Raw genomic sequence first — 24,002 nt, forward strand, 5'->3', positions numbered from 1 at the left:
TGCTTTAAAGGGATAGTTCATGCAAAAACAAACAAACAAACTAACAAACATAATAATAATTGAATGAATGAATGAATGAATAAATGAATGAATGAATGATTATTTCTGGGTGAACTATCTCTTTAAGAATACCTGATCTATCTTTTTTGTTTGTGTTTTTTTTTTTTTAATATATTTAAGTGTTTCAATGTCTTGCGCCCTTTGATAAAATATGGGTCAAAAGGTCCGGGCCCCAATTTTATGCTCTACAGCCTGTCGGTAGTGCAGACAGGCAATTACGGGTTTAGTGTAGCATGCCAAATAGGATCTGACGTATGACCCTTATGTTAAATGTGAGGCATAAATCTACAGTATCAGCTGTGGAACTGATCTGTTACAGCTGATAACGGCTGTATTTCAGACATGCAAGATCTATTTTGCGTTGCATGTTCCATAAGCATAACAAAATCTGCAATGGATTCATTGTATAGAGTAAAAGCAGCCATATTTAATGTGTTTCATATGTGTCAAATTAACCCTATGATTCCACTATGTTTCTGATTACGGACTGCCATGAGCTGAAATGTGGGTTTGTATGACAAAAATCATGAATTTACTGAAGCTGTTTTATGTCAAACATGCGCATATGATTGTCTAACAAAATCCTGCCTCTATTAATCAAAGATCATGTCATTTAAGTTCTGTAAACTGAATGTTAAGATGCATTGTGGGCTTCTGGGCCCGTGCGAAAGATGTTTCTCATGTCATCTTTCATCAGGCAGAGGCAGTTATCACGATTACTTACACAGTATGGTCGGGCTTTTTGTTCTCTTTGTATATCTTCTGCATGTACTGTCTGCTCTCAGATCAGATGAACAACACTCAAAGGAATGAATCTTGAAGCTTTGTGAAAAGAATTTCATGTTCAGACAAGGGAATGATAATCTTGGGGACAATTATATAATCGGGGTCATTAATCACAGATTACTTTGCATGGTGCTTACATACATTGGGCTCCAACTGTTATTTTATTTCATTTTTTTATTTCAATTTTTTTTTTCTGCATTTATTTTCTAGGTTTTTAAAGTTTTAATCAAATTTCTTTTCTTTTCTTTTCTTTTCTTTTCTTTTCTTTTCTTTTCTTTTATTAACATTGTACCAGACCTAAAGAAAGTGGATTGCTGACATATAAAAATATCTATGCATATTTTTTATATGTAAATATATAAAAATTTAAATAAATAAATCTAATAGATCTAATTGATTTAATAACGAACTATATATTTATATTCAGCTGTGACTTATTCACGATACAGCACTAGCCTCGAGTACCTTATTGCCTTTATAAAACAGTTACCACACAATACAAATATTAAAGCCAAAAATATGTATCAATGCAACTTTCATGAGGTAAAATCACTAAAAACTACGAAGCCCCGCACATGACATGCAAGAAAAAAAATTAAATTGTGCGCATGATTTACTAATTCGTTCCCTCGATTTACTAAATCGTGCGCACGATTTACTAATTTGTTAGCTCGATTTACTAAATCGTGCGCACGATTTACTATTTCGTTCCCTCGATTTATAAATCATGCGCATGATTTATAAATCGAGGGAACGAAATAGTAAATCGTGCACATGTTTTAGTAAATCGAGGGAACAAAATAGTAAATCGTGTGCACGATTTAGCCTACTATTTTTTTCCTGCATGTCGTGTCCGGGGCTCCGTAAAAAACCTTCCTTCCACCGGAAAAAATAGTCCCTGACCGTGAACAGCAACAGAAGTTACATTATTACTCCATTAGATGGCGGCAAAGACTGTCTTTATGAGTGTGTCAGTCAGTAGCAAAGACTTTTACATTGAAAAGACTGAATTGTTGTGAACTAGGAACAAGACGCAACTGACAAATGCTTTGACTAGCGCTGTCAGTCATGGGAAAACCCCGTAACTGTTAAAAGGACAAGATATTGCAGCGGACATTTAAACAGATTTTTCATTATGAACATAGGACTGACCTGAAGGAAAATGCTAAATCTGAATGCAGGTATTAAACTCGCTCACTCGATCTCTTTCTCACAATACTCTTCTACATAATACAGTAAGCTTCAATGAACAATATCAATTGAGAACATACAGTTTACATTGCTAAGAGTGGTTGCTAAGAGTGTTGTGTAGTGATACACAGAACTGTTGGGTGAAGCGATCATAGCCGTGTTTTATCGTGAATAAAACACAACTGTTGACCAATCAGAATCAAGGACAGGAACTAACCGTTTTATAAATATATATATATATATATATATATATATATTCAAAAAGGAAGATATTTGGAAGAATGTCAGTAATCAAAGAAATCTTGCCCCCCATTGACTACCGTAGTATTTATTTTTCCTACTATGGTAGTCAATGGGGGGTGAGATCTGTTTGGTTACTGACATTTTTCCAAATATCTTCCTTTGTGTTCAGCAGAACAAAGAAATTCATACAGGTTTGGAACAACTTGAGGGTGAGTAAATGATGAGCTCAGAGTTTTCATTTTTGGGTGAACTATTCCTTTAAGTAGCTTTTTTAAATGTGCCTTAGAAAAAACATTACTGGTGTGCATCCTGAAACAACAAGTGGCAAGTTGATTTCAGTTAAGACAGCTTAAACATGCAGTTTAGTCAGCGAATACACTTTTTTTTAATGTATAATCAGGAGATCCAGGATGCCATAGGGTCCGCTAGCACTGGTGTTCTTTCCCTCCTGACATGTATAAACGTGTTTTCACGTGCCTTTTTCCAAGGCGTGTTTTTAGCTCCTCTACAACACGGATCATAAACAAAGACAGACAGATGGGTACATGGAGGGGTGTCGACATCTCCCCTCCCCCTTCAGCCCAGTCAGGAGCCTCACAACATGTGTTCACTTCTGTCAAGTGCTGAAGACAGTCCTTTAAGATGAAAAATGAGAAAGAGGAATGTACATTTAGTTAACAACTGCTGTATACTAGCATTTGGTCTCATTTTTTATAGCATGGGCCTTTGTGAAGAAGCGACATTCATAATACATTCATAAACTGATGGATAGGCCTACATATGAAAAAATAAAAAAAATAATAATGAATCTCTGTCAATGTCAAGAGAATGTACAGGTAATATATATATATATATATATATATATATATTAGTAATTTTTTTTCATATATAGATTCAAATTAGATTTAATTTTTTTCAGTAAAAAATATTTATTATTTTTATAATTTATTAAAATTTATTTTAAAAAGTTTTTTTTAATTTGTTTTTACTGATAAAACTAAAAGCTAATATATATATATATATATATATAATATATATATATATATATATATATATATATATATCAGTAAAAAATTAAAAAACTTTTTTTTAAATATATATATATAAATTAGTTTCAGTAAAAAATAAAAAAATATATTTTTTATTTTATAATTAATTAAAATTTATTTTAAAAAGTTTTTATTTGTTTTAAATGAACAAACTAAAAACTAATTCATATATATATATATATATATATATATATATATTAGCAAAAAAAAAAAATTAAAAAAAAATTTCAGATATAATATATAAAAATATTTTATATATTATTATTTATTAAAATGTATTTTAAAAAGTTTGTTTTAACTGAAAAAAAACAACAACTAATTATATATATATATATATATATTTGTATATTATTGAATTTATATATATATATTTATTCAGGTCAAAAATTACCCAAACATTTTTTCATGATACTAACATTAAACACAGGAAAAGAATATATAATTAATAATTAATTAACTATATATAACTAAAGAATATATAATTAAGACTTTCTAAATAGAAATAAGACATTAATATAAGAATGAGAGGTGAGGAGGGCCATTCCAACCTGATTTAGGCTATATTTTTTGTTGTTTTTATCCACATGAGGGCAGCAGAAGACAAAATGGCTGAAATCCCGAACCGCTGGCAATGATCAAACACAGATTTATTTTATTACTCTAACATGCAATTCCACTACAGCAATGTCACATTCAACAATAACATTTCATAAAGCTCTGTTTGGAGTAATTTAAAGTGTTTCTGCGTTCTTGGTCATGTTTGTTGGTTTACCAGTGGACTGAGACGCACCTTGCTCAATTTAATTAACAATTGCCTTATTGAAGCTTCAGGCTCCGTGTTCACTGTAAATGTAAGGGATTTTTTTGCCTGCTGGACCACTTAGAGAAATAAGCCTTCAATAAGCCACATGATTTGAAGCATTCTTTACACACAAAGCTGAATTAGCAAGTTATATGTTACTTTACAAATATACTATATGTAAATATGAGTTAACCTTTCATATGAGATAATACAGCATTAACAAGCACAATGACAATACTACATTTCTTAAAATAGAACCTTTATTATATATAAAAATGCTTTTGATACAAAAATTGTCACAAGTGTGCATTATATGAGGCATTTTTGTACACAAAACAAAGACATTGGTGGTACACCTGAGAGCAAAAAGCTCCTCGGTGTGAGTGGATGGTACGATCCAGACAGATTCAGTCGAAGTGCTGACCTGCCATAGTGGTATAAAAATCCTAATAATCTCCATTCAGTCACATTCACGGTGAATAGTGTTACCTTGAGGGCAATTTAATAATGTGCATCACCTGTTCAACTGGTCTTTGCGGAGTTTTCTAGAATGACTATTTCCTTTCATCTAATATTTGCCTTTAAAGACATTGCTATATGTCTTCTTGTATGTCTATCTGTAAAAACAACTAAAGTAATCAGTCTGTGAAACTCATTTCATCTTGTAGTTTTCTCTAGATCTATAATTCTAGTTTTTATGCACATGTAATTTCCATAAGTGCTCAATTTGGCAAAGAGAAAAAAAGTACATTTCAAACAGACATACATGGCATTTCAATGTGTGCTACAAGACATGTTTTAACCTAAAAAACAAACAAAAAAAACAATATCTCAGTCGAATTAGCATTATAAAAAGGGAAATACAGTTTGATTCTTCAACTTTACCATAAAAAAAAAATTAAAAAAAAAAAAATCACAATTTCAAACCACTTTTCTAAATTGCATGTCATGAATTCAAAAAAAGCAGTTTGTTACCGTAGTATTACGGTAAAATTAACCACATATCCTTGTGTTCAAATCATAGCTTAGTTTAACTGTATTATTATTACTATAATTATTATTTTTAGTTTTTTTACTAAGCACCTACAATGAGTTCAGTCCATGAGATCGGATAAAATCCATGTAGTTTACTACAAAGCAGGTGACTTTCCGCTTCTTTAAAGGGATAGTTCACTAAAATATGAACATTTTGTCATCATTTAGTCACCCTTATGTCATCCCAAACCCTTAAGACTTTCCTTTCTTTGTAGAAAACAAAAGGAGATGTTTATCAGAATGTCCAAGCTGCTCTTTTTCATATAAATTTCAGTCTGTTCCACACAAAGCAGTCGTTTGGCTTCAGAAGACTCATAGACTACAGTTATAATGCTTTTATGGTACTTTCATTATGGAAAAGTGCAGCTTGGACATTCTGCTAAACGTCTTATTTAATGTTTTACAGTGGGAAATAAGTCATACAGGTTTGGAATGACAAGATTTTTTTTTTTTTTTTTAGTTGAACTATCCTTTTAAGATAGAATTTTAAACAAGACTCCTTCAAAGCAATGACATTTCACATGTATGTTTTTCTATAAGAGATTAATAACAATTTTACAATGGTCTATGGTCAGTTCTCATTATATAAACAAAACATTTTAGCTGGCTGTTTTCATTTGTCATTATTTACAGTAAAAGATGTATGTACAATAGCAGCAAACACACTTTTGGTAAACAGGACAAACCAAACATATGCTTGGAATTGTATCATATTCACATAGAACATAATCAAAACAACACCTCATTGCCATTACGAAAAACATTAATTATTTACTTAATTACACATATGTACAACTCCTCTGCAGCGGATGATTTTGGTGTTATATCGACGATTTGGTTTGCAATTAAACTTATTTTTAATTGGTATTATGAAAAAAAGATGATTAAATCATAACCATCCTGAAACAGATGACTTACAGAAATTGCATTTCAGTTCATATTCTCACATATTGAAGAGCTTGGGGGGGGACTTATAAAAAAACGTCATAATATAATTCATTCGTGCAAGCATCGTCCTGTCACAACCGCTGTATAACTCTGGGTGAAAATATCCGGAAAATGTTTCCTGTTCCTCCCGAAAAGCTGAAATGTTTCTTGAACAAAGCGTGTGGAAAATAAAATAAAATCTTTGTTTCTTCTTAAACTATTTAAAACTATTTACAAAGCGTGGCCGTTTGCCGGGTGTCATGAGGAGTCCGTGCAGGGCGAGGGGGGCGGGGGGCACAGGTGGAAGTAGCTGCGTTCAGTGGAGGGCGAGGGAGGGCAGCTCTCCTCCGCTGACATGTACTGGCTGCGGGGTGTGGGGGGCGGAGGGTAAGGGTCAGAGTCTGAATTGAGGTCCATGTAGTACTTATTGCTTTTCCAGCGGCTGGTGGTGTAGTCACTGTCACACACGTCTGTGCTGCAGGGGGTGGTGGGGGGCGCGACCCCTCGCATCAAATATGGCCTGTTGAGGGAAAATATTCGGACATCAGTAACTTGAGGAGACATTTGAGATATGTATCCATCAGCACAGTCATCTATTCAGCCATCCTTTTATCCATCTATGCAGCTATTCATCTTTCCATTCATATATCCACATATCTATCTTACTAACATACTAGATATTTGAGCCATCTACTCATCCATCTACTCATCCATCTACTCATCCATCTACTCATCCATCTACTCATCCATCTACCCATCATCTACTCATCAACTCATCCATCTACCCATCATCTACTCATCCATCTACCCATCATCTACCCATCATCTACCCATCATCTACCCATCCATCTACTCATCCATCTACTCATCCATCTACTCATCCACTCATCCATCTACCCATCATCTACTCATCCATCTACCCATCAATCTACCTATCATCTACTCATTCATCTACTCATCCATCTCCCCATCATCTAACCATCCATCTCCCCATCATCTCCCCATCCATCTCCCCATCCATCTCCCCATCATCTCCCCATCATCTCCCCATCATCTCCCCATCATCTAACAACCAGCTACCCATCATCTACCCATCCATCCATCCATCCATCTCTCTCCAACTATCCAGGATCTCTGTATTAAATCGCACCTGTAAGACCTGGTTGTGGAAGGGCTGTTGGACGAATAGAAGACTTCTGCATTGTAAAGTGAACGATCTGTTGCTGGTGATGGAGGAGGGTTGAGCATCTACACACAGATCAGAGAGGGAAAAAAATCAATTATATGACATTAACCACAATAATCCAGACAATATACAACATAGGTAACACTTTACAATAAGGTTTCATTTGTTAACATTAGTTAACTACATTAGTTAACATTAACTAACGAGAAACAATACTTTACAGCATGAGACCTTATTGTAAAGTGTTACCAAAATATATGAATGAGCATTTAATTTAAAATACAAACACCTTTTTTTCTACATGGAATTAAATAAACACTGGTCTTTTCTTATAAACAATAAACAAAGATGAATATTACAGTACCTGTGGGTAGAAAGCTCCTTTGGTGCTGGAAGAACTACTGGATGAAGCTCCTGTCACATGGTTTCTGTCGTAGAGAGGAGCCCCACTGCTGCTGCTGCCCATGAGACTCACTGAGCTCATCATGGACTTCCCACAGGAAATACCTGCGACACAGCGAGACAGACTCATCACCCACAAGACTCATCACAGGAAGAGACATTATTCACCTTAAGAGACTGCAGCAGCTATCAAACAGCAGACCTTTACCTGTAAAAGTACCGTGCTGTGAATTTGTGGGTGCGATGAAGTTGAGGGGCACGTGAGGGGTCCCGCTGATGTACTCGTGTGGGAAGCCTCCGTTGGGGCCCTTGTAATGGCGACACACAACTCTCTGACACACAAAACACATGCCTCCCATCACAAAGACAGAGAGGATGATGCCGATGACGGGGCCGATGGTGCTGGTGTGACGCGGAAGGTCATTGGAGGGCGGAGGGAAATCTGTGAAAAAGCCAAATAGGGATAATTTTGTCTTGCAAGCATAGTTACAATCACCAAGTTATGGCATGCATGGTCAAACACCACATGCTTTTTTTGGTATGATATGGTAAACGTACCACAGAAAAGCTCATCAGATTTGTCTGTGCAGTCGGCGAAGGAGTCACACTGCTGTTTCTTCAGAATACACTGGTTGTTGCCACAACGGAACTGATTAGGCATGCAAATGGCTGATGGGGAAAAAGCAAGAGGAAAGATCAGAGACTGCAAGTTAAAACAGCTTTAACCACTTAAAGAAAAAACATGGGAGTTTAAAAAAAGAGGCAGATAAATATACGAATGGAACAAATCAGTGTTTCCTATAAGAATTTGCATTTCCTTAAAAGACAGTTTTTCTTTAAAAAGACAATTTATTACAACAAAAGTTTAAAACTCAGTTGTTGATGTGTATCTTTAACTACAAATTGTCATATGAACAAGTCAGTGATTTAAGTTTTTTTTAATTTTTTTTTTTTTATAAGAGATTCACAACACTATAACGGTTTTCAACCCAATCTGAATTGGACATAATAAATTGCGGTTCATTAAATGACTCAAGTGAATCATTTGAACCTATTCAGTGATGATTCAGGGAGTTGTTTGTCATATCGCACTTCAAATCTCAAAAGCAATATTTTTGGGCCAAATTGTGCAACTCAAAAATGTATGTTTTTACAGAATCAAATCACAGGTGGAAATTCTGGTAAATCAGCAGGATCAATCTGTGGAACAGTTGGACGTACTGTCGCAATCCAGTTCATCAGAGCCATCTGCGCAGTCTGGCTCTCCATTGCAGCGCAGCTGAGAGTCCACGCACTGGCCTTTGTCGCACTGGAACTGAAGCTCGGAGCAGATGGGGCAGTTCATCTCGTCGCTGTGGTCTGCGCACTCGGCGATGCCGTCGCAGCGCCACGCCATGGGGATGCAGTCGATCTCGCCAGTAGCACAGGTGAACTGCTCGCTAGAGCATGTGGGAGGCTCTGATGTGGGTTGTGGGTAAATATGTGATTAACGCAGATGCATCAAAACAGATTGGTGCATTTTTGATTTCATGCCACAGATATGCATGTATATATGTGAAATATACCTCCGCAGCTGAGCAGATTTTGAAGCAGCACCAGGTGCATGGGACATGAGCAGCGTGGCGTCCCATCTCCCTTAGCGATGCAGATGTGGGAGCAGCCTCCGTTGTCCCGGGAACAAGGGTGGGATGCTGTTAAGGAGATTAAAGGACAATTATACTCTTTAATAACAGGAACTCTGAAGCTATGTGGACATTAACTACATAATTATACTGATTTTTGCAGCTCAAACAAGGTGAAATGCAGGTTAAAAACACAATTATATATATATATATATATATATATATATATGTTAGTAAGTACATTTAATATAACAATATGCTAAATACATTAATATTAATTTGTCAGTCTTATAAATAATTAATGTTTTAATTATATATATATATAAATTAATTTTAATTTGTCATTTTTAAATATAATTAATATATTAAAAATATCTGTATTTTATATATATGTTAGTAAATAATATACTATGCTATGTTTATATATATATATATATATGAATTCATTTTAATTCATTTTTAAATATAAATAATATTTATAAAAAAATATATATATATGTTAGTAAGTAAATAATATACTATGCTTTTTTAATAATATATATATAAATTCATTTTAATTCATTTTTAAATATAAATAATAATTTAAATATATATAAAATAAGTAAATAATATACTATGCTAAATTTCATTCTTTATATTTATAATAACTTTATATTTGTACACATTTAAGCAGATCATTAAATTAAAATAGTAAATGTCTTGACATATATTTTGCCTGCGTTGTATATTATATTATATTATATTATATTATATTATACAAGGTTTTGGAATAGAGCTAATGGTTTAGTAATTTAAGAAACTGTGAATTTACCAAACTCCTCTGGTTCCATGTACTCCACCGCATGGATGCTGGTCAGGTACTGGAGTCGCCCCTGAATGCGGGTCCTCTTCTCTCCGGTCAGCTTGTCCACGCGCTCGATCATCTGCTGCTGTTTGTCGATCCAATACAGGTGATCGCCCAGCACTGTCAGACCGACGGGCTGAAGGATGTTGGAGTCCTGAAGAACAATCCGATTGGCCCCTGGGAAGCAAACAAAGAGATCCGCAGAGTCATAACTCAGGTTTTTCCACTGTGTCACGTTATAAATCATATCTATTCAGCCTTTGTGTTGGTCATTTGGCTGCAGAAGGATTCTGTTGCGCAAAGAGATTAGCCGTGGCTTAAGGTGTGATCATCTGTCTCATGCTAACATCAAACATCAGATCTCAGCATCTGGAGAGACTTTGCTTACTGGCAGATCGTTAGGAGAAATCAGACAAGCCAGTGATTTTCAGTGATGAAGGCATTTAAATAACCTCAGAAGAATGAACTAAGTTAAATTCTTCATTAGAACTTTATCAATGCATAGACCATGTTTAGACAACACAGACTATACTGTTTTGATTAGTTTAGACTAGACGGTATTGAAAATATACAGTGTAAATATAGATTAAACCTGGCCTGCGCTCTCTGTCCGTTTGTTTGGTTTCCATAGCTGTCAGTTAACAAATCTGATCGGAGAGGTCAGAAAGTTGTCCTTGTTTCACATGGTGTTCCAGAAAACTGCAGAACTGATTGCAATCAATTTGCCCGTGGGCGATACAATACAAGATGGGAAACAAAAACATTCTGGGCATGAGATTCAGTGACATGTACGCAATGAAAGAAAAGGCCTAATCTTTCTGGCAAAGCTCTGAGATCAAAATTGATCATCAAAATAAATGACTAACATTGAGTTGTATGGGAACATTTCATTTTTCAAGTCTTAAAGGCCATGCCATGGAACGCGCAGCATTATGCAATGTGTTGACGTAATTTAAACTGAAACAGGAAGACAGGGCGGGACATATCGAACAGCTCCGCCCCTTTTTTAAAATAGCCAATAGCGTTTCGTTCATACCACAGCTCGGCCAGAGCCGTTAACCTCGGTAAAACCTCAGTTTCCTTCTAATCTCTAACCATTTCTCCTCCTAATCTCCTCTATATCACTTTAAAATACAGCATTCTGTGCAGAAATGACCGATTTCAGCATCCGCTTCAGTGTCTGTTTATAGTGTAGGAGGGGGCGGGGCACTTCAGATTCTAGAGAGCATTTGATTGGACAGAAGATTTGACGAGAAGCTGAAGTGCGACGTGATGTCATGAAAATCCATGATCCATTTTAACGGAAGTTAGAGACTGTAAGTTTTGAATGCTTATATCTCCTAAATGCGAATTTTGTGAATGTGAAACACACCAGCCTATTCATTACATTAAGACTAATATATTCATACTAAAAGCTAAAAAACTTCAATTTTGTTTTCCGGGGGACTTTAAATCATGACCTTTTGGTACAGTATTACAACCAACAGAGTGGTTGTTGTTATAATTGTACAAAACTCAGATTTTCACTCAAATTCTGATATTTAGGGACACACAATAAATTGTTATTTTAGAATTATTTCTATAGTATTTTTTTTAATATTTTGAATTGGCTTTTATTTTATTTTAGTTTTCATTTTAATTTCACTTTTTGTGATTTTATGATGTGCTGTTGCGTTTTTTTTGTTATTCTAAAATAATTAGCTTACATATTTAGCTATTTTTAGTTCAGTTTTAGTTTTACTAAATTTAAGTATTTCAACTTAAACCTTTTTTATTTGATTGATTTCAGCTTTATTTCAATTAATGATTTTTTTAAAAATAGTTTTTAACACTGATTGCTACAATATTAGTTATTGGCTGATTTTAGTAATTTTTAATTTATTGTACTGGCTGATATTGCATATTTACAGTAATTATGCTCATTTCCCGTATTTTTACATTTAGATTACCTTTGTAGTCATCCAACGGTCACTTCCAATTTATCTTTAAAAAATAATTAAATTTAATATAATTAAAAAAATTTTTTTAAAAAAAGGTAATCTCAAAATGAATATCTATTTTTCATACTGTACATTTGTAACATTTAAATTTATTAATTTTAGTTTTTTATAGCGTTATTAGTGTTTTATTTTATTCTGCTAAAATAGTGTATATATTTTAATATTGGGCATAACATAAAATAATTAATGACTTATCAGTATTGTATTAAATCAGAAAAATGCAAAAAAGAAGCATTTTCAGTTGTGGACATTTAAAACTTTGGGCTAAAGTTTGATATATATATATTATCAATGTATTAGATAACTGTTCTGAAATCAGTTTCACATAAAACTATCATTTGATATGCAAGCAAAAATATAATAGTATTTACCAGACAGGTCACTGCTCTCAATCCGTTTCAGGTCTGCATCCACCCAGAACAGCTTGCCCAGCTTGTTGTCCAAAGCCAGTGCCACAGGGCGGATCAAACCGGTTGTGAACAGGGATTCACGCTCCGTCCCATCCAAAGACGCACCTTCAATTTTTGCTGAACGGTCCTGGACAGTAGTGAAATACATGTAGCTGTTGGAGAAAAAAAAAAAAAAAAAGGTTTGTAAGTTACATACCATTTTCCAAATAAAGAAAATTTTAGTAAAGGCAAAGTGACTTTAATTGGATTCTATAAACAACATTTTTTAACATCTAATAAAAGCGTTTGTAGTAATTTATGTTATTGCATTGCATAACCAACACATGATCTGTTTGGATAAACACTCATTTGTTAAACAGAAAGAACAACTTTGATGGGGCCACGTTGTTTTGACTGTGTGGGAGAATTGTTGTATATCTTCACACATCACAAAAGCCCTTTAGCCCTAATGTTATGTCTGGACTAGTTTGTGATAACTCTCAAAGGTGCGTTTGCTCCTTTGTTTTCAGTTGCTGTCTGAGAAACCCACAATTTGCATCTGTTAGCAATTTTGTTCAGCTTAAAAAAACAGAACAGTGATATCGATATCGATGCCAATACAGTGTCTGAGTGTCATTAAAAATGAGATAATATCACAGCTTAAAAACACAGTTGCTTCTGGGAAAAGTTTGGGGTGATATACATTATATTTGATACATTTCCAATGCTAAGAAGAGGACAGAAGTGAATAAACCCCTAAATTGGTTTGGCTGATGGATCTGAAGATGCCTTCTCTGAGTCAGAGCACTATGGAGTGTTATGTACTCACTAAATGTCTGCCAAAGCCTGACTTCAGTGTGGGGAATGTAGCATATCACATATTAAATTTCCCACCTGCATGTTAAACAAATCCTTATGCTAACATCTTTGAAGATGTTTTGATCTAGGTAAAACAATGCTTCATTAATTTTACAACATTTTGAGTTGTCATCTCATCTGGTTTTGGCAGCATTTTGGATCTAGATCCACCAACTAGTGAAAGTCGATGCTTTTGGAGAGGGTCAGCACAAGACCTTGACCAGAACAAATCAGGCACACCTGATGAAACAAAACCTATTGAAACATTTCTTTAATCTGTGCTTTTAACACCAAGTTGATTGTCAATTATATAAAACACAAAACAAACCATAACAGGCAGTGATGTTAGCGTTAACCCAAACAAACTACTTAAACAATATTTGAAACTGGAAAAGGTTAAATAAAAAAATAAATTAAATGAAGAACTTAAAGGGTTAGTTCACCCAAAAATGAAAATTCTGTCATTAATTACTCACCCTCATGTTGTTCAACACCTGTTAGAGCGTGTATCAAACTGCCAAAGTCACGTGAACCACGTGAACCACACTTTTACTGAAGCCACGTTTCCTGAAATCACGTGATATTGGCAGTTTGAGATCGTTTGATACACGCTCCGAACCACTGATTCGAAACAAAAGATTCGTAAAGCTTCGAAGCTTCATGATGCAGTGTTTTGAAATCGCCCATCACTAGATATTGTTGAATAAAGTTGTTATTTTGTTTTTTTGGCACACAAAAAGTATTCTTGTCGCTTCATAACATTAAGGTTGAACCACTGTAGTCACATGAACTGTTTTAAATATGCCTTTAGTAGCTTTCTGGGTGTTTGAAGTGTTAATTATCTTGCTTCACTTGCGTATCTTAATTTGTGTTCCGAAGATGAACAAAGGTCTTACGGGTGTGGAACGACATGAGGGAGAGACAGAAATTTCATTTTTGGGTGAACTAACCCTTTAAACAAAAATATTACCTTTTTTATACTGAAATAAATAAGTACTAAAATTACTAAAGCTTAGGGGCTGTTTACACAACAACATTTTCTAAGAAAATTTTTTATGCGTTTTGGCTGTTATTTACACGACAACGCCGTTTTGGGGGACCTGAAAATGTAAACTTTTGAAAACAGGTTTTAAAGTGCAAGTTTTTGAAAACTATATCGTTATTGTCTCCGTGTAAACTAAAAAAACCCTGCAAATTTGTGAAAACAAATTTCTTCCTTTACAAAGTGACATCGCCAACTACTGGTCTGGCAGCATAATACAGTGTTTTTCGTCGTTTTCACTAGTCCGTGTGAACGGGTATCGTTTTGAGCGTTGTTGTCTATACGCGAAAAACGCAAAGGAAACACTTTTCCGTTCTTAGTACATTGTTGTCGTGTAAATGTACCCTTGACAAAAGCTCATAAAATTACTAAACGTGAACTAAAATTAAAATGAAAACTGAAAATATAAATCAGTGCGCCAAAAAAAGATCACGACAGCTTGAGAGACATCTATGGTCCCATTTTCGATTCTTGTGAGGAGAACCCCCCCCCCCCCAATTCACATAAATTACATATTTTGATTCAAAACGGCGAATTTCGCTGAAAAGCGACTAGTTTGCAGGTATGATAAATAAAAGCCAATTTAAAATATTAATAAATACTATAAAAGTATATAATTAATACAAAAATAGCACAGTGACAGTGTTTATTCAGATATCTCATAAACAAGAAGTATAATCTGGACAATTTTGGGATAAAATGTAAGACTAAATATAGGGATACACAAACAAACATTAGATGCTCGTTTTTGTGCCGTAATTTCTCTATCCTGCCACTATTATGGGAGAAGTCCCCTCCACCCCACCCAGACGAGGCTGTGAGGGTGAGACGTAAATAGAAAACCCACTGATGACGGTCAAACTAACAATGAGACACACAATTACAGTGCATGCAGCCAACGCCTGTGCATGGTCGACCCGCTAGCGAGCGCCGCAGCACGGGGACCACAGAGGGCCATCTGTTCCACATATTTGGCTATTGGAGAGGCCTGGATGGAATCAAGAGTTTTCCGACAATACCAAAGTAATGGCGAAGTGCCCCGTCATTAGAGTATCCAGTTTTATGCAGTAATTTTAAGTCCACCGGCCATATATCAATAAACAATTGATAAGGTGTTGTTATGTTTATGAAAAGGAGCCAAACCAAAGCTGAAGTACAAAATCTGGCCCTGAGGTTTTGGACAGGATGAGCAATTAAATTTAATGCAGGTTGTAATGATCATGCCCTATACTTTACTCTGCTAATTAATAATCGTACCCTTTCTCAGCGTTCACCACGATAGCACGTGGCTTGTCCACATCATCCTTCAGGACCTCTCCGACAACGTGCCCGTCCATGCGATGGATGTTGATGGTGTTGGTGCTCTCGCAGGTCCAGTAGACGGTGCGACTGTAGGGGTCCAGACTGAGGTCATGAGGCTGCTTCGGGTGAAGACTGGTTGGGGTCATCACCGTGGATGCCTGATAAATTAGATGAGATCATTTTAAATTAGGATTATCAATATATGCCAAGCTGATTAATCAAATTAATCACAAATTGCCTATCAATATGCTGAGAAAAGTCCCAAAATGAAGATAATACAAAAAGTGCATCAGATATTAAGAAATGATTTTAAATAATAATAATACTTATTATTATATAATAACAATCATAATAATTAATAATATATTATTAATTATTATTAATAATATTTATATTAATATTAATAACAACATTATCAGCAAAATAATAATAAATAATACATACAAAACTTTTAAAACTGATCCGAAAAGTGGACCAGTGAATGGTTTTAAATAGTAAATATTATTATTATCATCTATCATATAATAATAGTTAATAATATATTAATATTATTAATAATATTTATATTAATAATAATAAAATTTGTTATTATCAACACAATTACTAAAAAGTATTATTAAAAATTAACAATTAACATACATTATATATATATATATATATATATATATATATATATATATATATATATTTCCCCCTTATTTTATATATTTCTTATTTAAAACTGATCCTTTTTGTATTATCTTCATTTTGGGATAATAATAATAATAATAATAATAATAATAATAATAATGATTATTATTATTATTGTTGTTTTGACTCACTGTTTTAATGTAAAAACATTCAATTAAATAATATATTAAATAATAAATATTTGTTTCAATTTAGAGCAGGTCAGGTGAGTATTATAATCAAGTTACATCAATGTTCTTTGATTGAACCGTCACCTGAGTGCCATCGTCCCGGGCCCTGCGGATGTTTTGTCGGCCATCCACCCAGTAGACCAGGCGTTCCAGAGGGTCGAAGCTGATGGCACGCATGTTCTTTATAACATGGATTGGTAGAATCATGTCTGGACTCTGTTCTCCCAGGACCATTCGACTGATGGAGCTCTTCTGGCTGAAGAGCAGGAAGCTAGAGGGCGCTGTTGAGCAAAACAACAGGGAGGCGAGAATAAGGGATGAAAACTAAGTTATAACAGCACAGGTCAGCCATGGACAATTCAAAGCCAGCTCCATTCCTCTGATCAGAAGGTGAAGGTCAGCTAAATGCAATCACACGAACTAAACGCAATCAGCCTTTCCCTCCAGGCCATGAAAGAATGAAGAAACAAGAGGGACTAAAAGAGTAGAAACACACTAGCATTGCCAAGACCTCTGCACTCTAAGCCAAATGCTCTCACCGGGCTCTCTGGCGTGCTTGTTTAATCCAAATTCAGTAATTTTTAAGCTTATAAGGAATTAAATGCATATGACTGAGTTTTGCATGGCTGGAAGCCATTGTTTTCTAATGCTGTTTCAATCTGCCAACTGCATCTTAAAACCCATGACTCACTTTATTGTCAGTAAAACCCAGTGAACTTCATGGCTGAAAGACCATAAATTACTTTAGCCCTGATGGCTGCTAAAATATAAAAACTCAAAACAGTGCATTTTAATCAGAACTCAACAATAAGGACAATATTAAATAATAATTAGTAGTACTAGTAGTATACATAAACATTTTATAAATAATAAATATAATAATTACAATTATTACTAGTAATACATTTTGCGAAAATATCGGCAAGGCAAATAAAATCTTAGTTAACTACCCAAATTTTTGAGTGCTAAAATAATCAGAAGTCAAAGGAGGAATAATGGTACAAATGTAGCGACACTGAATGCTTTATATGTCCCCTTTAAATCCCTGTACGCCAAAACTCACAGCTGCAGTTGCGTCCGTTTGCCTCCAGGGTGTAGTGGGAAGCGCAGCGGCACTGGGCTCCAGAGGGTGATGCTAGGCAGAGGTGGGCGCAGTGGCCGTTGTTCTGCGAACACTCGTTGGCGCCATCTTGTCTGGAGGAGTGGAAAACCAGGATGTCCATGACATACTCCAGGTGCCCTTGTACCACCGTTCGGTTCAACCCACTGCGCTTATCCGCCCGCTCAATGCTGCGCAGGTTCCAGTCGGTCCAGTAGATGTAGTCGCGATACTGGGTCAAGCCAAAAGGATGAGGAAGATCGTCGGCCACTATCTCCCTCTGCAAGCCTGAGGATGTTAAACAATGCTTTAAGTTTATTAAAGGAGGTAAGATGGTGTAATACTGTGTATGATTCAAGAGGCATTTACGATGATTGTGGAGTTTTCAAAACCCATGATTTGTCACCTTGCATGTTTGTGGACTCAATCATGCAGGTGTCCAGGTCTGTCCAGTAGAGCCGCTGGTCGATGTAGTCAATTGTAAGTCCGTTGGCTCGGCCCACTTTGTCTACCAATGTCACGATGTTACTGCCGTCCATGTGAGCGCGGGCTATCCTGGGTCGACCTCCCCATTCAGTCCAGTACATGTACCTGCAAACCCAAATCATTTACTTGACTGCATATCAAACAAAACTAGAATAAAATTTATCAGCCATCACAATGACAAATTTAATTTATTTTGACCTTCTGTCCATTGGCATGTTGATATTAACAAGAAAACACATTCTATAAATCATAAAGACATATTACTAAATGTAAAAAAAAAAAAAAAAAAAAAAAAAAAAAAAAATTATATATATATATATATACATACATACATACATACACACACACACACACACACACAATTTAAAAATAAAGAGAGTCAGAGTAGGTTACTTATGATATTAAACAAAGTCCCAGCTTTCAAACTGTACTTTTTAAAAAAAATTCGAACAATAAAAACCAGTTTGTGGCTCTTTAATGTGTCGTGACAGATCGCTGTAGCGCCTCAGCTCAAGCGGCTCGTGAACCGATCATCTCTTCCTACTAGTTCATTTATAGCATCAAATAAACATGAATGAACATGAGAAGGAATGTTGTTTCAATCGCGGAAAGACGTCAATACACACCATTTTTCAAGTTCAAGTCCACCGAGGTTAATCTTCTAACTCCTGACTGCTTTGTCGAACAAAATGGCGGATTCGACATTATGATTGGTCAGATTGCTTTTCAATCAAAGAAGCTGCCCTACGTTCATTAGTCTCACTGTGTTGTGCTTTGAAAACTGCAACATCACCCAAAAAAAAAAAAAAAAGAGAGAAATTAATAAATGTATAGGCATCGGTATCGGCATCGGCGAGTACTAGAAAAAAAGTATAGGTACTCGTACTCAGTCCTTAAAAAAATGGTATCGGTGCATCCCTACTAATATTTATTTTTTATTTATATGTAATACTTAAAATAATATCAATATTTATTAATTAATTTATAAATAAATTAATTTATGAAAATACAATGAATGAATGAATGTTTAATATGGCTAGAACAAATAAAACTAAATAGAAAATAAATGAATAAAAAATAAATACATGTACTATTAATTTATTAGTCATTTTTGTTTGCTATATAATTAATATTTATTTAACATTTAAGCATTAATAATAAAAAGATAAAATATTTATTATAAGATAATGAAGTTTATTTATACATTTAAAAATATTACTTATTTAATTAATAATGTTTAATATAGCAATATATACTAAATATATAACAATATATTAAAAATAAATATATACTATTAAAAATAATATATACTATTAATTTATTAGTCATTTTATTTGCTATATAATTTATATAATTATGAATTATATTTATTAACCATATATTAACAAACATTAAAAGGTGCAGTAGGCAATTTCTGAGAAACAGTTGAAATATGAAATCAACCCAAACAAACACACCCCTCTCTTCATTGCTCCGCCCCCAAAATGCACATGCAGTGCAAAAGTGGATGTCTCTTTATCATAGCTGAAGTGAAGCAAAATAATGCTTCTTAAAAAATAAAGAGAAGATAACAACTGAACAAGGAAGAACCAAAACTTAACACAGTACACAAGAGAAGCAAGAGTTCGTTGTTAGTCGCATTTCTCAGAAATCGCTTACTGCACCTTTAATAACTTATTCATTAATTTAATAATTTATATAAAAATTATAAATTAATAAACAATAAATGAATAAATATTTAATCTAACAACAGCAAATAAAAAGAAATGGAAAAGCATAGGCAAAGCTGCCTACAATAAACAAAGCAAATGTTACTTTTCCCCCCATTGGGTAAGCGAGCAGTGAAAAGCACACCTGACCAATCCCTCAACCCACTCATTACACCACTGGGCTACGAGTCTACTGAGTCAACACCTCTCAGTGTTAAGGTGAGAAGAGACAATGCTGAAGAATGTGTTGGCTAATAGAGGCAGTCGTGCCTCAGAAGCCACAGGAATGCCTGCTGGGCGCTGGAGGACATGACTTCACTCCTCTGAGCCACATGCAGGGGCTGCGGCATGTTGGCACTTGTCTTCTGCCACACATACAACTTGATGCCCTGAGGAAGCGCTGTAATACCAATAAGCGTGTCTGTGTTTGAGCGTGTGAGAGTTAAATCAGATATTTAACTAGTGGTAATAATCGATTAGCATACTTCCGGAGGGCTAAAAATGTAGGAAGCCTATGGTTTACCAACACAGGCGGATGGGTAAACACTATGCAGTGCAGTGAACGTGCAAGATGGCAGACACTAGGTTGAAGTGGTATGCAATGAATTTTAAGGGCAAAATTGTAGTCAGAGCAGGACAAACTTTAAAGCCAGAGATCCTACCCATTGGCAGGGTCCAGAGCAAGGGAGCGAGGGTTATCCAGGTCTTTGCAGACCAGCACTTGTCGGTACTGGCCGTCCAGACGTGCCACTTCAATTCGGTTGGTGCCGGTATCAGCCCAGTAGAGGTTTCGACCCATCCAGTCCACAGCCATTCCCTCAGGATAGTCCAGACCAAACTCAATGACTGGTTCAACCAAACTGCCATTCATGAAGGCTCTGCTGATAGTCTGAAGAAAAAAAGTAAGCAAGTGACTAAATAAATACTAATGCTAAAGATACTGAAAATTCCTTGTAAAACATTATGTTTTGAACGATTCTCCTCTCAGGCCAGCATCAATTTCCACCCTAGTGGTTAGCGAGGTTAATGCTTGATGGTTTAGATTCATCTTCGATCAAAAACCATATTCTATTGTAACAAATCTGCCACTTTTGTTCTGACCAACTGAGAAAAAAAGCATTACAATAAATCGCGCTGCCAATGGTGATTACATCTAATGATCGCTTAGCTCAGATCACGACAAACCTTGCAAATTATTATTATTGTTATACTTTGTTCTCAAATTGTTAATGTTAACAACATCAGCATTGCGTGACTATGTGTATTTAGTGTGTATTAGCATTACCTTTAGACTTTCGTTTCTGTACAGTCTAATCTCTAATGTTAATTTGTCACACCATACAATACACCATCAAAATAAACTTAATTATTGCAGCTGCTGTGAGAAAAGGCTATAAATGATCCGCCACCTACAGCATCCTCACATGTGATATAGCCTACAAGCTAGGACTCATTCTTTATGTAAACAGACGTGATGTAATGACGCAAAGACGAACGGCGACATGCTTGAATTTCCCGCGGAAACCCACCAGTACCACCTGAACTATAAAACATTATTACAAGCTTACCGTTGTGGATCAGGCTAAAGTAAGGAGATAGTTTTGAACACTGGCTGGTTATGTACTTGCTCAAAAATTAATTTTGGATAATTTTTAACCAAAAAAAGTTACAGATTGCAGCTTTAACTAAAATAACTAATTTCTTGTCTCAACAGCCAAAAAGTCCAGCTTAAGATTTCCCATGCTGGTCCAAGATTGTTTTTGTTAGTTAAAGGGGACCTATTATGCAAAATTCACGTTTGCATGGTGTTTGGACATAAATGTGTGTTCGCAGTGTGTGTACACAACCACCCTATAATGATAAAAATCCAACCACTCCCTTTTTTTTAATCCCCATAAATCATAAGCAGTGTCTCTGAACAAGCCGTTTCCAGATCCCTGGCAATGTGACGTCATGTTAGCCACAGGCCCCGCCCACGAATGTTGACAGACACTGCCGTTTTAACATAGAACCGCCCTGAGCGATTTCACAGCCAGTTGTACAGTCTGCCACTGCTGCACTGACGAGAATGTCTCCCAAGCGTTTTAGGTGTTCTGTAGCTGGATGGATTAATCCATATAGTTCTCTCCATTTACTCCCGAAATCTGAGCCACTGAAGACGAGGTGGATTAATTTCGTTTTCGAAGAAAATGCTCCCTCAACTCTACCGAAATTTGTTTATGTCTGCGTGAATCATTTCACACCGGACTGCTTTGTGAAGAATTTCAATACAAAGGGACAATACAAAACATACAGTCTCCAGAGTGATACTGGATACGGGAGTAATGAAGATGAGAGCACTTTATTACAGTTCATCGGAGTTGATTTACGGATATAAAGTTTACCAGTTTATTAAGCAGCACCCGGAAAGGCATAAGGTCTTTATATATTTGTTTACTGTTAGTTGTATCGAGTGTTTCTGTGTACTTCGCTGTGTATGTTGATGATAATGCAAGGGAGAGAGAGAGAGTTTATGGATAATATTTTAATTGCACACTTGCACTGTTTTATTAAGCTCTTACAGTGATTTTCTAGAGTGAAAACGAACGCTTCATCTTTTGTGTGAAGTACAATAAACGCCATAAAACTCATCGGTAAAGTCGAACGGGGTCCGGTACAACAGGCTTGTACTAATATAGTGGATAAAAACAAAAAGACAATATAAGTTATAGCTGTAATTAAACTAAACTATACCTGTTCTATCTGCATGCAGCATATATTCACAGTTTCTGACATTATAGTGCATCCTGACTCTAGAGAATGAGCTCTTGAAGCTCCGCCCTCTCAGGCCGAGCGCAGCAGCTCATTTGCATTTAAAGGGCACACACTAAAACGGCGCGTTTTTGCTCAACCCCAAAAAGTGGCAATTTTAACATGCTATAAAAAAATATCTGTGAGGTATTTTGAGCTAAAACTTTACATACACACTCTGGGGACATCAGAGACTTATTTTACATCTTGTAAAATGGGGCATAACAGGTCTCCTTTAATGCTGGTCTATCTGGTGGACTAGTGTTGCCATACAGTTCATCAGCACAACAATGTTTCTGAATATCTTCTTATATTCATTCTTACTGTTTTACAAGGAAAGATAATGGTCTTTCTTAAAATCTTAAAATCGCAAAACAAATGTGATATTCACAAAATTCAAAAAGACAGGCTGCTTCGGATCTTTTGAGGTGAAACATCTTGGACTTCTTTCCTACTGACGTTTTATATCTGAGCCCAACAGCTGCTTTGGGTTAGAAGCTGATGGCATCGTTTTATCATCCTCCAGTGTGGAGGTAAAAATTGACAGTTAAACTTTGTATAATCCTAGGTTTACTATTACTTTGATTTTAATGTACAATCATACGCTCAAAATGTCAGAATCACTCACTTCCACAACGCTCTATCTCAAAACGAGGCGAGACACACAGAATTACCAACTTAAAATCACGATGAACACAAAACTAGTCCATACCTTGGTGCTGACATCAGTCCAGTAGATCCTGTTTTCTAAAACATCAAAGTCCAGTGCGGAGGCCTCTTTGACCCCGGTGAGCGGGATGGGCACGTCATTGCTGTTGGTGCCCAGAGAGATGCTGCGTATGTCAGCGCGGTTGGTGAAGAGCAAGAAAGCTTCTGGAACCACACATGTCCGCAGGTCACTCAGCAACTCCAAGCCCATGGGGCAGGCGCAGCTTAGACCCTGAGGCCGGTGGAAGCACAGGTGACTGCAGCCGCCGTTGTTTTCCGCACAGCCGTTAGTTCCTGGACGCACACAAATGGAGATCTACATATCAGCTTCATGGACATGCATTGATCTCAGTGATATAGCTGTTTGAAGCACTCCTGTTAGCTGAAGAGGAAAGTGTTTCTTTCTTCTTCTTTTTTTTTTTTTTAAATTATTTATAAATTAAATAAATATTACCTTCAATATTAAATAATAAACAATTATATTACAATTTGTATTATAATTTGTATTTATTAGTGTTATTTTAGTATTATTTATATTCTGTTTTTTTTTTTTTTAAATGTACAGTTTTCATTTTAATTTTGGCAACTTTGTTATGTGCTTTTGTCATTTTT

At 35.4% G+C, this 24,002-nt stretch overlaps 1 protein-coding gene across 2 annotated transcripts in view; it reads right to left on the minus strand.

Annotated features, from left to right (window-relative positions):
• Positions 1-4,373: 4,373 nt before the first annotated feature.
• The window catches only part of lrp5 (low density lipoprotein receptor-related protein 5), a 69,995-nt gene continuing 50,366 nt past the window's right edge, over positions 4,374-24,002 (minus strand). Inside the window, exons 10-24 of one of the 2 annotated variants that reach the window (XM_051884045.1) lie at positions 23,395-23,684; positions 20,555-20,781; positions 18,104-18,288; positions 17,662-17,985; positions 16,683-16,879; positions 15,694-15,896; positions 12,519-12,709; positions 10,115-10,324; positions 9,247-9,372; positions 8,903-9,139; positions 8,240-8,350; positions 7,890-8,123; positions 7,644-7,786; positions 7,244-7,341; positions 4,374-6,613 (exon numbers count right to left, since the gene is read on the minus strand). In XM_051884045.1, the coding sequence (XP_051740005.1) occupies positions 6,352-6,613; positions 7,244-7,341; positions 7,644-7,786; positions 7,890-8,123; positions 8,240-8,350; positions 8,903-9,139; positions 9,247-9,372; positions 10,115-10,324; positions 12,519-12,709; positions 15,694-15,896; positions 16,683-16,879; positions 17,662-17,985; positions 18,104-18,288; positions 20,555-20,781; positions 23,395-23,684 (3,038 nt within the window). In that variant the 3' untranslated portion in view covers positions 4,374-6,351. Of the gene's footprint in view, positions 6,614-7,243; positions 7,342-7,643; positions 7,787-7,889; positions 8,124-8,239; positions 8,351-8,902; positions 9,140-9,246; positions 9,373-10,114; positions 10,325-12,518; positions 12,710-15,693; positions 15,897-16,655; positions 16,880-17,661; positions 17,986-18,103; positions 18,289-20,554; positions 20,782-23,394; positions 23,685-24,002 lie in introns of both variants that reach the window. The other variant, XM_051884044.1, reaches the window with a different exon arrangement.

Source organism: Ctenopharyngodon idella, chromosome 24, assembly GCF_019924925.1.
Source record: "Ctenopharyngodon idella isolate HZGC_01 chromosome 24, HZGC01, whole genome shotgun sequence".
Lineage (NCBI taxonomy): Eukaryota > Metazoa > Chordata > Actinopteri > Cypriniformes > Xenocyprididae > Ctenopharyngodon > Ctenopharyngodon idella.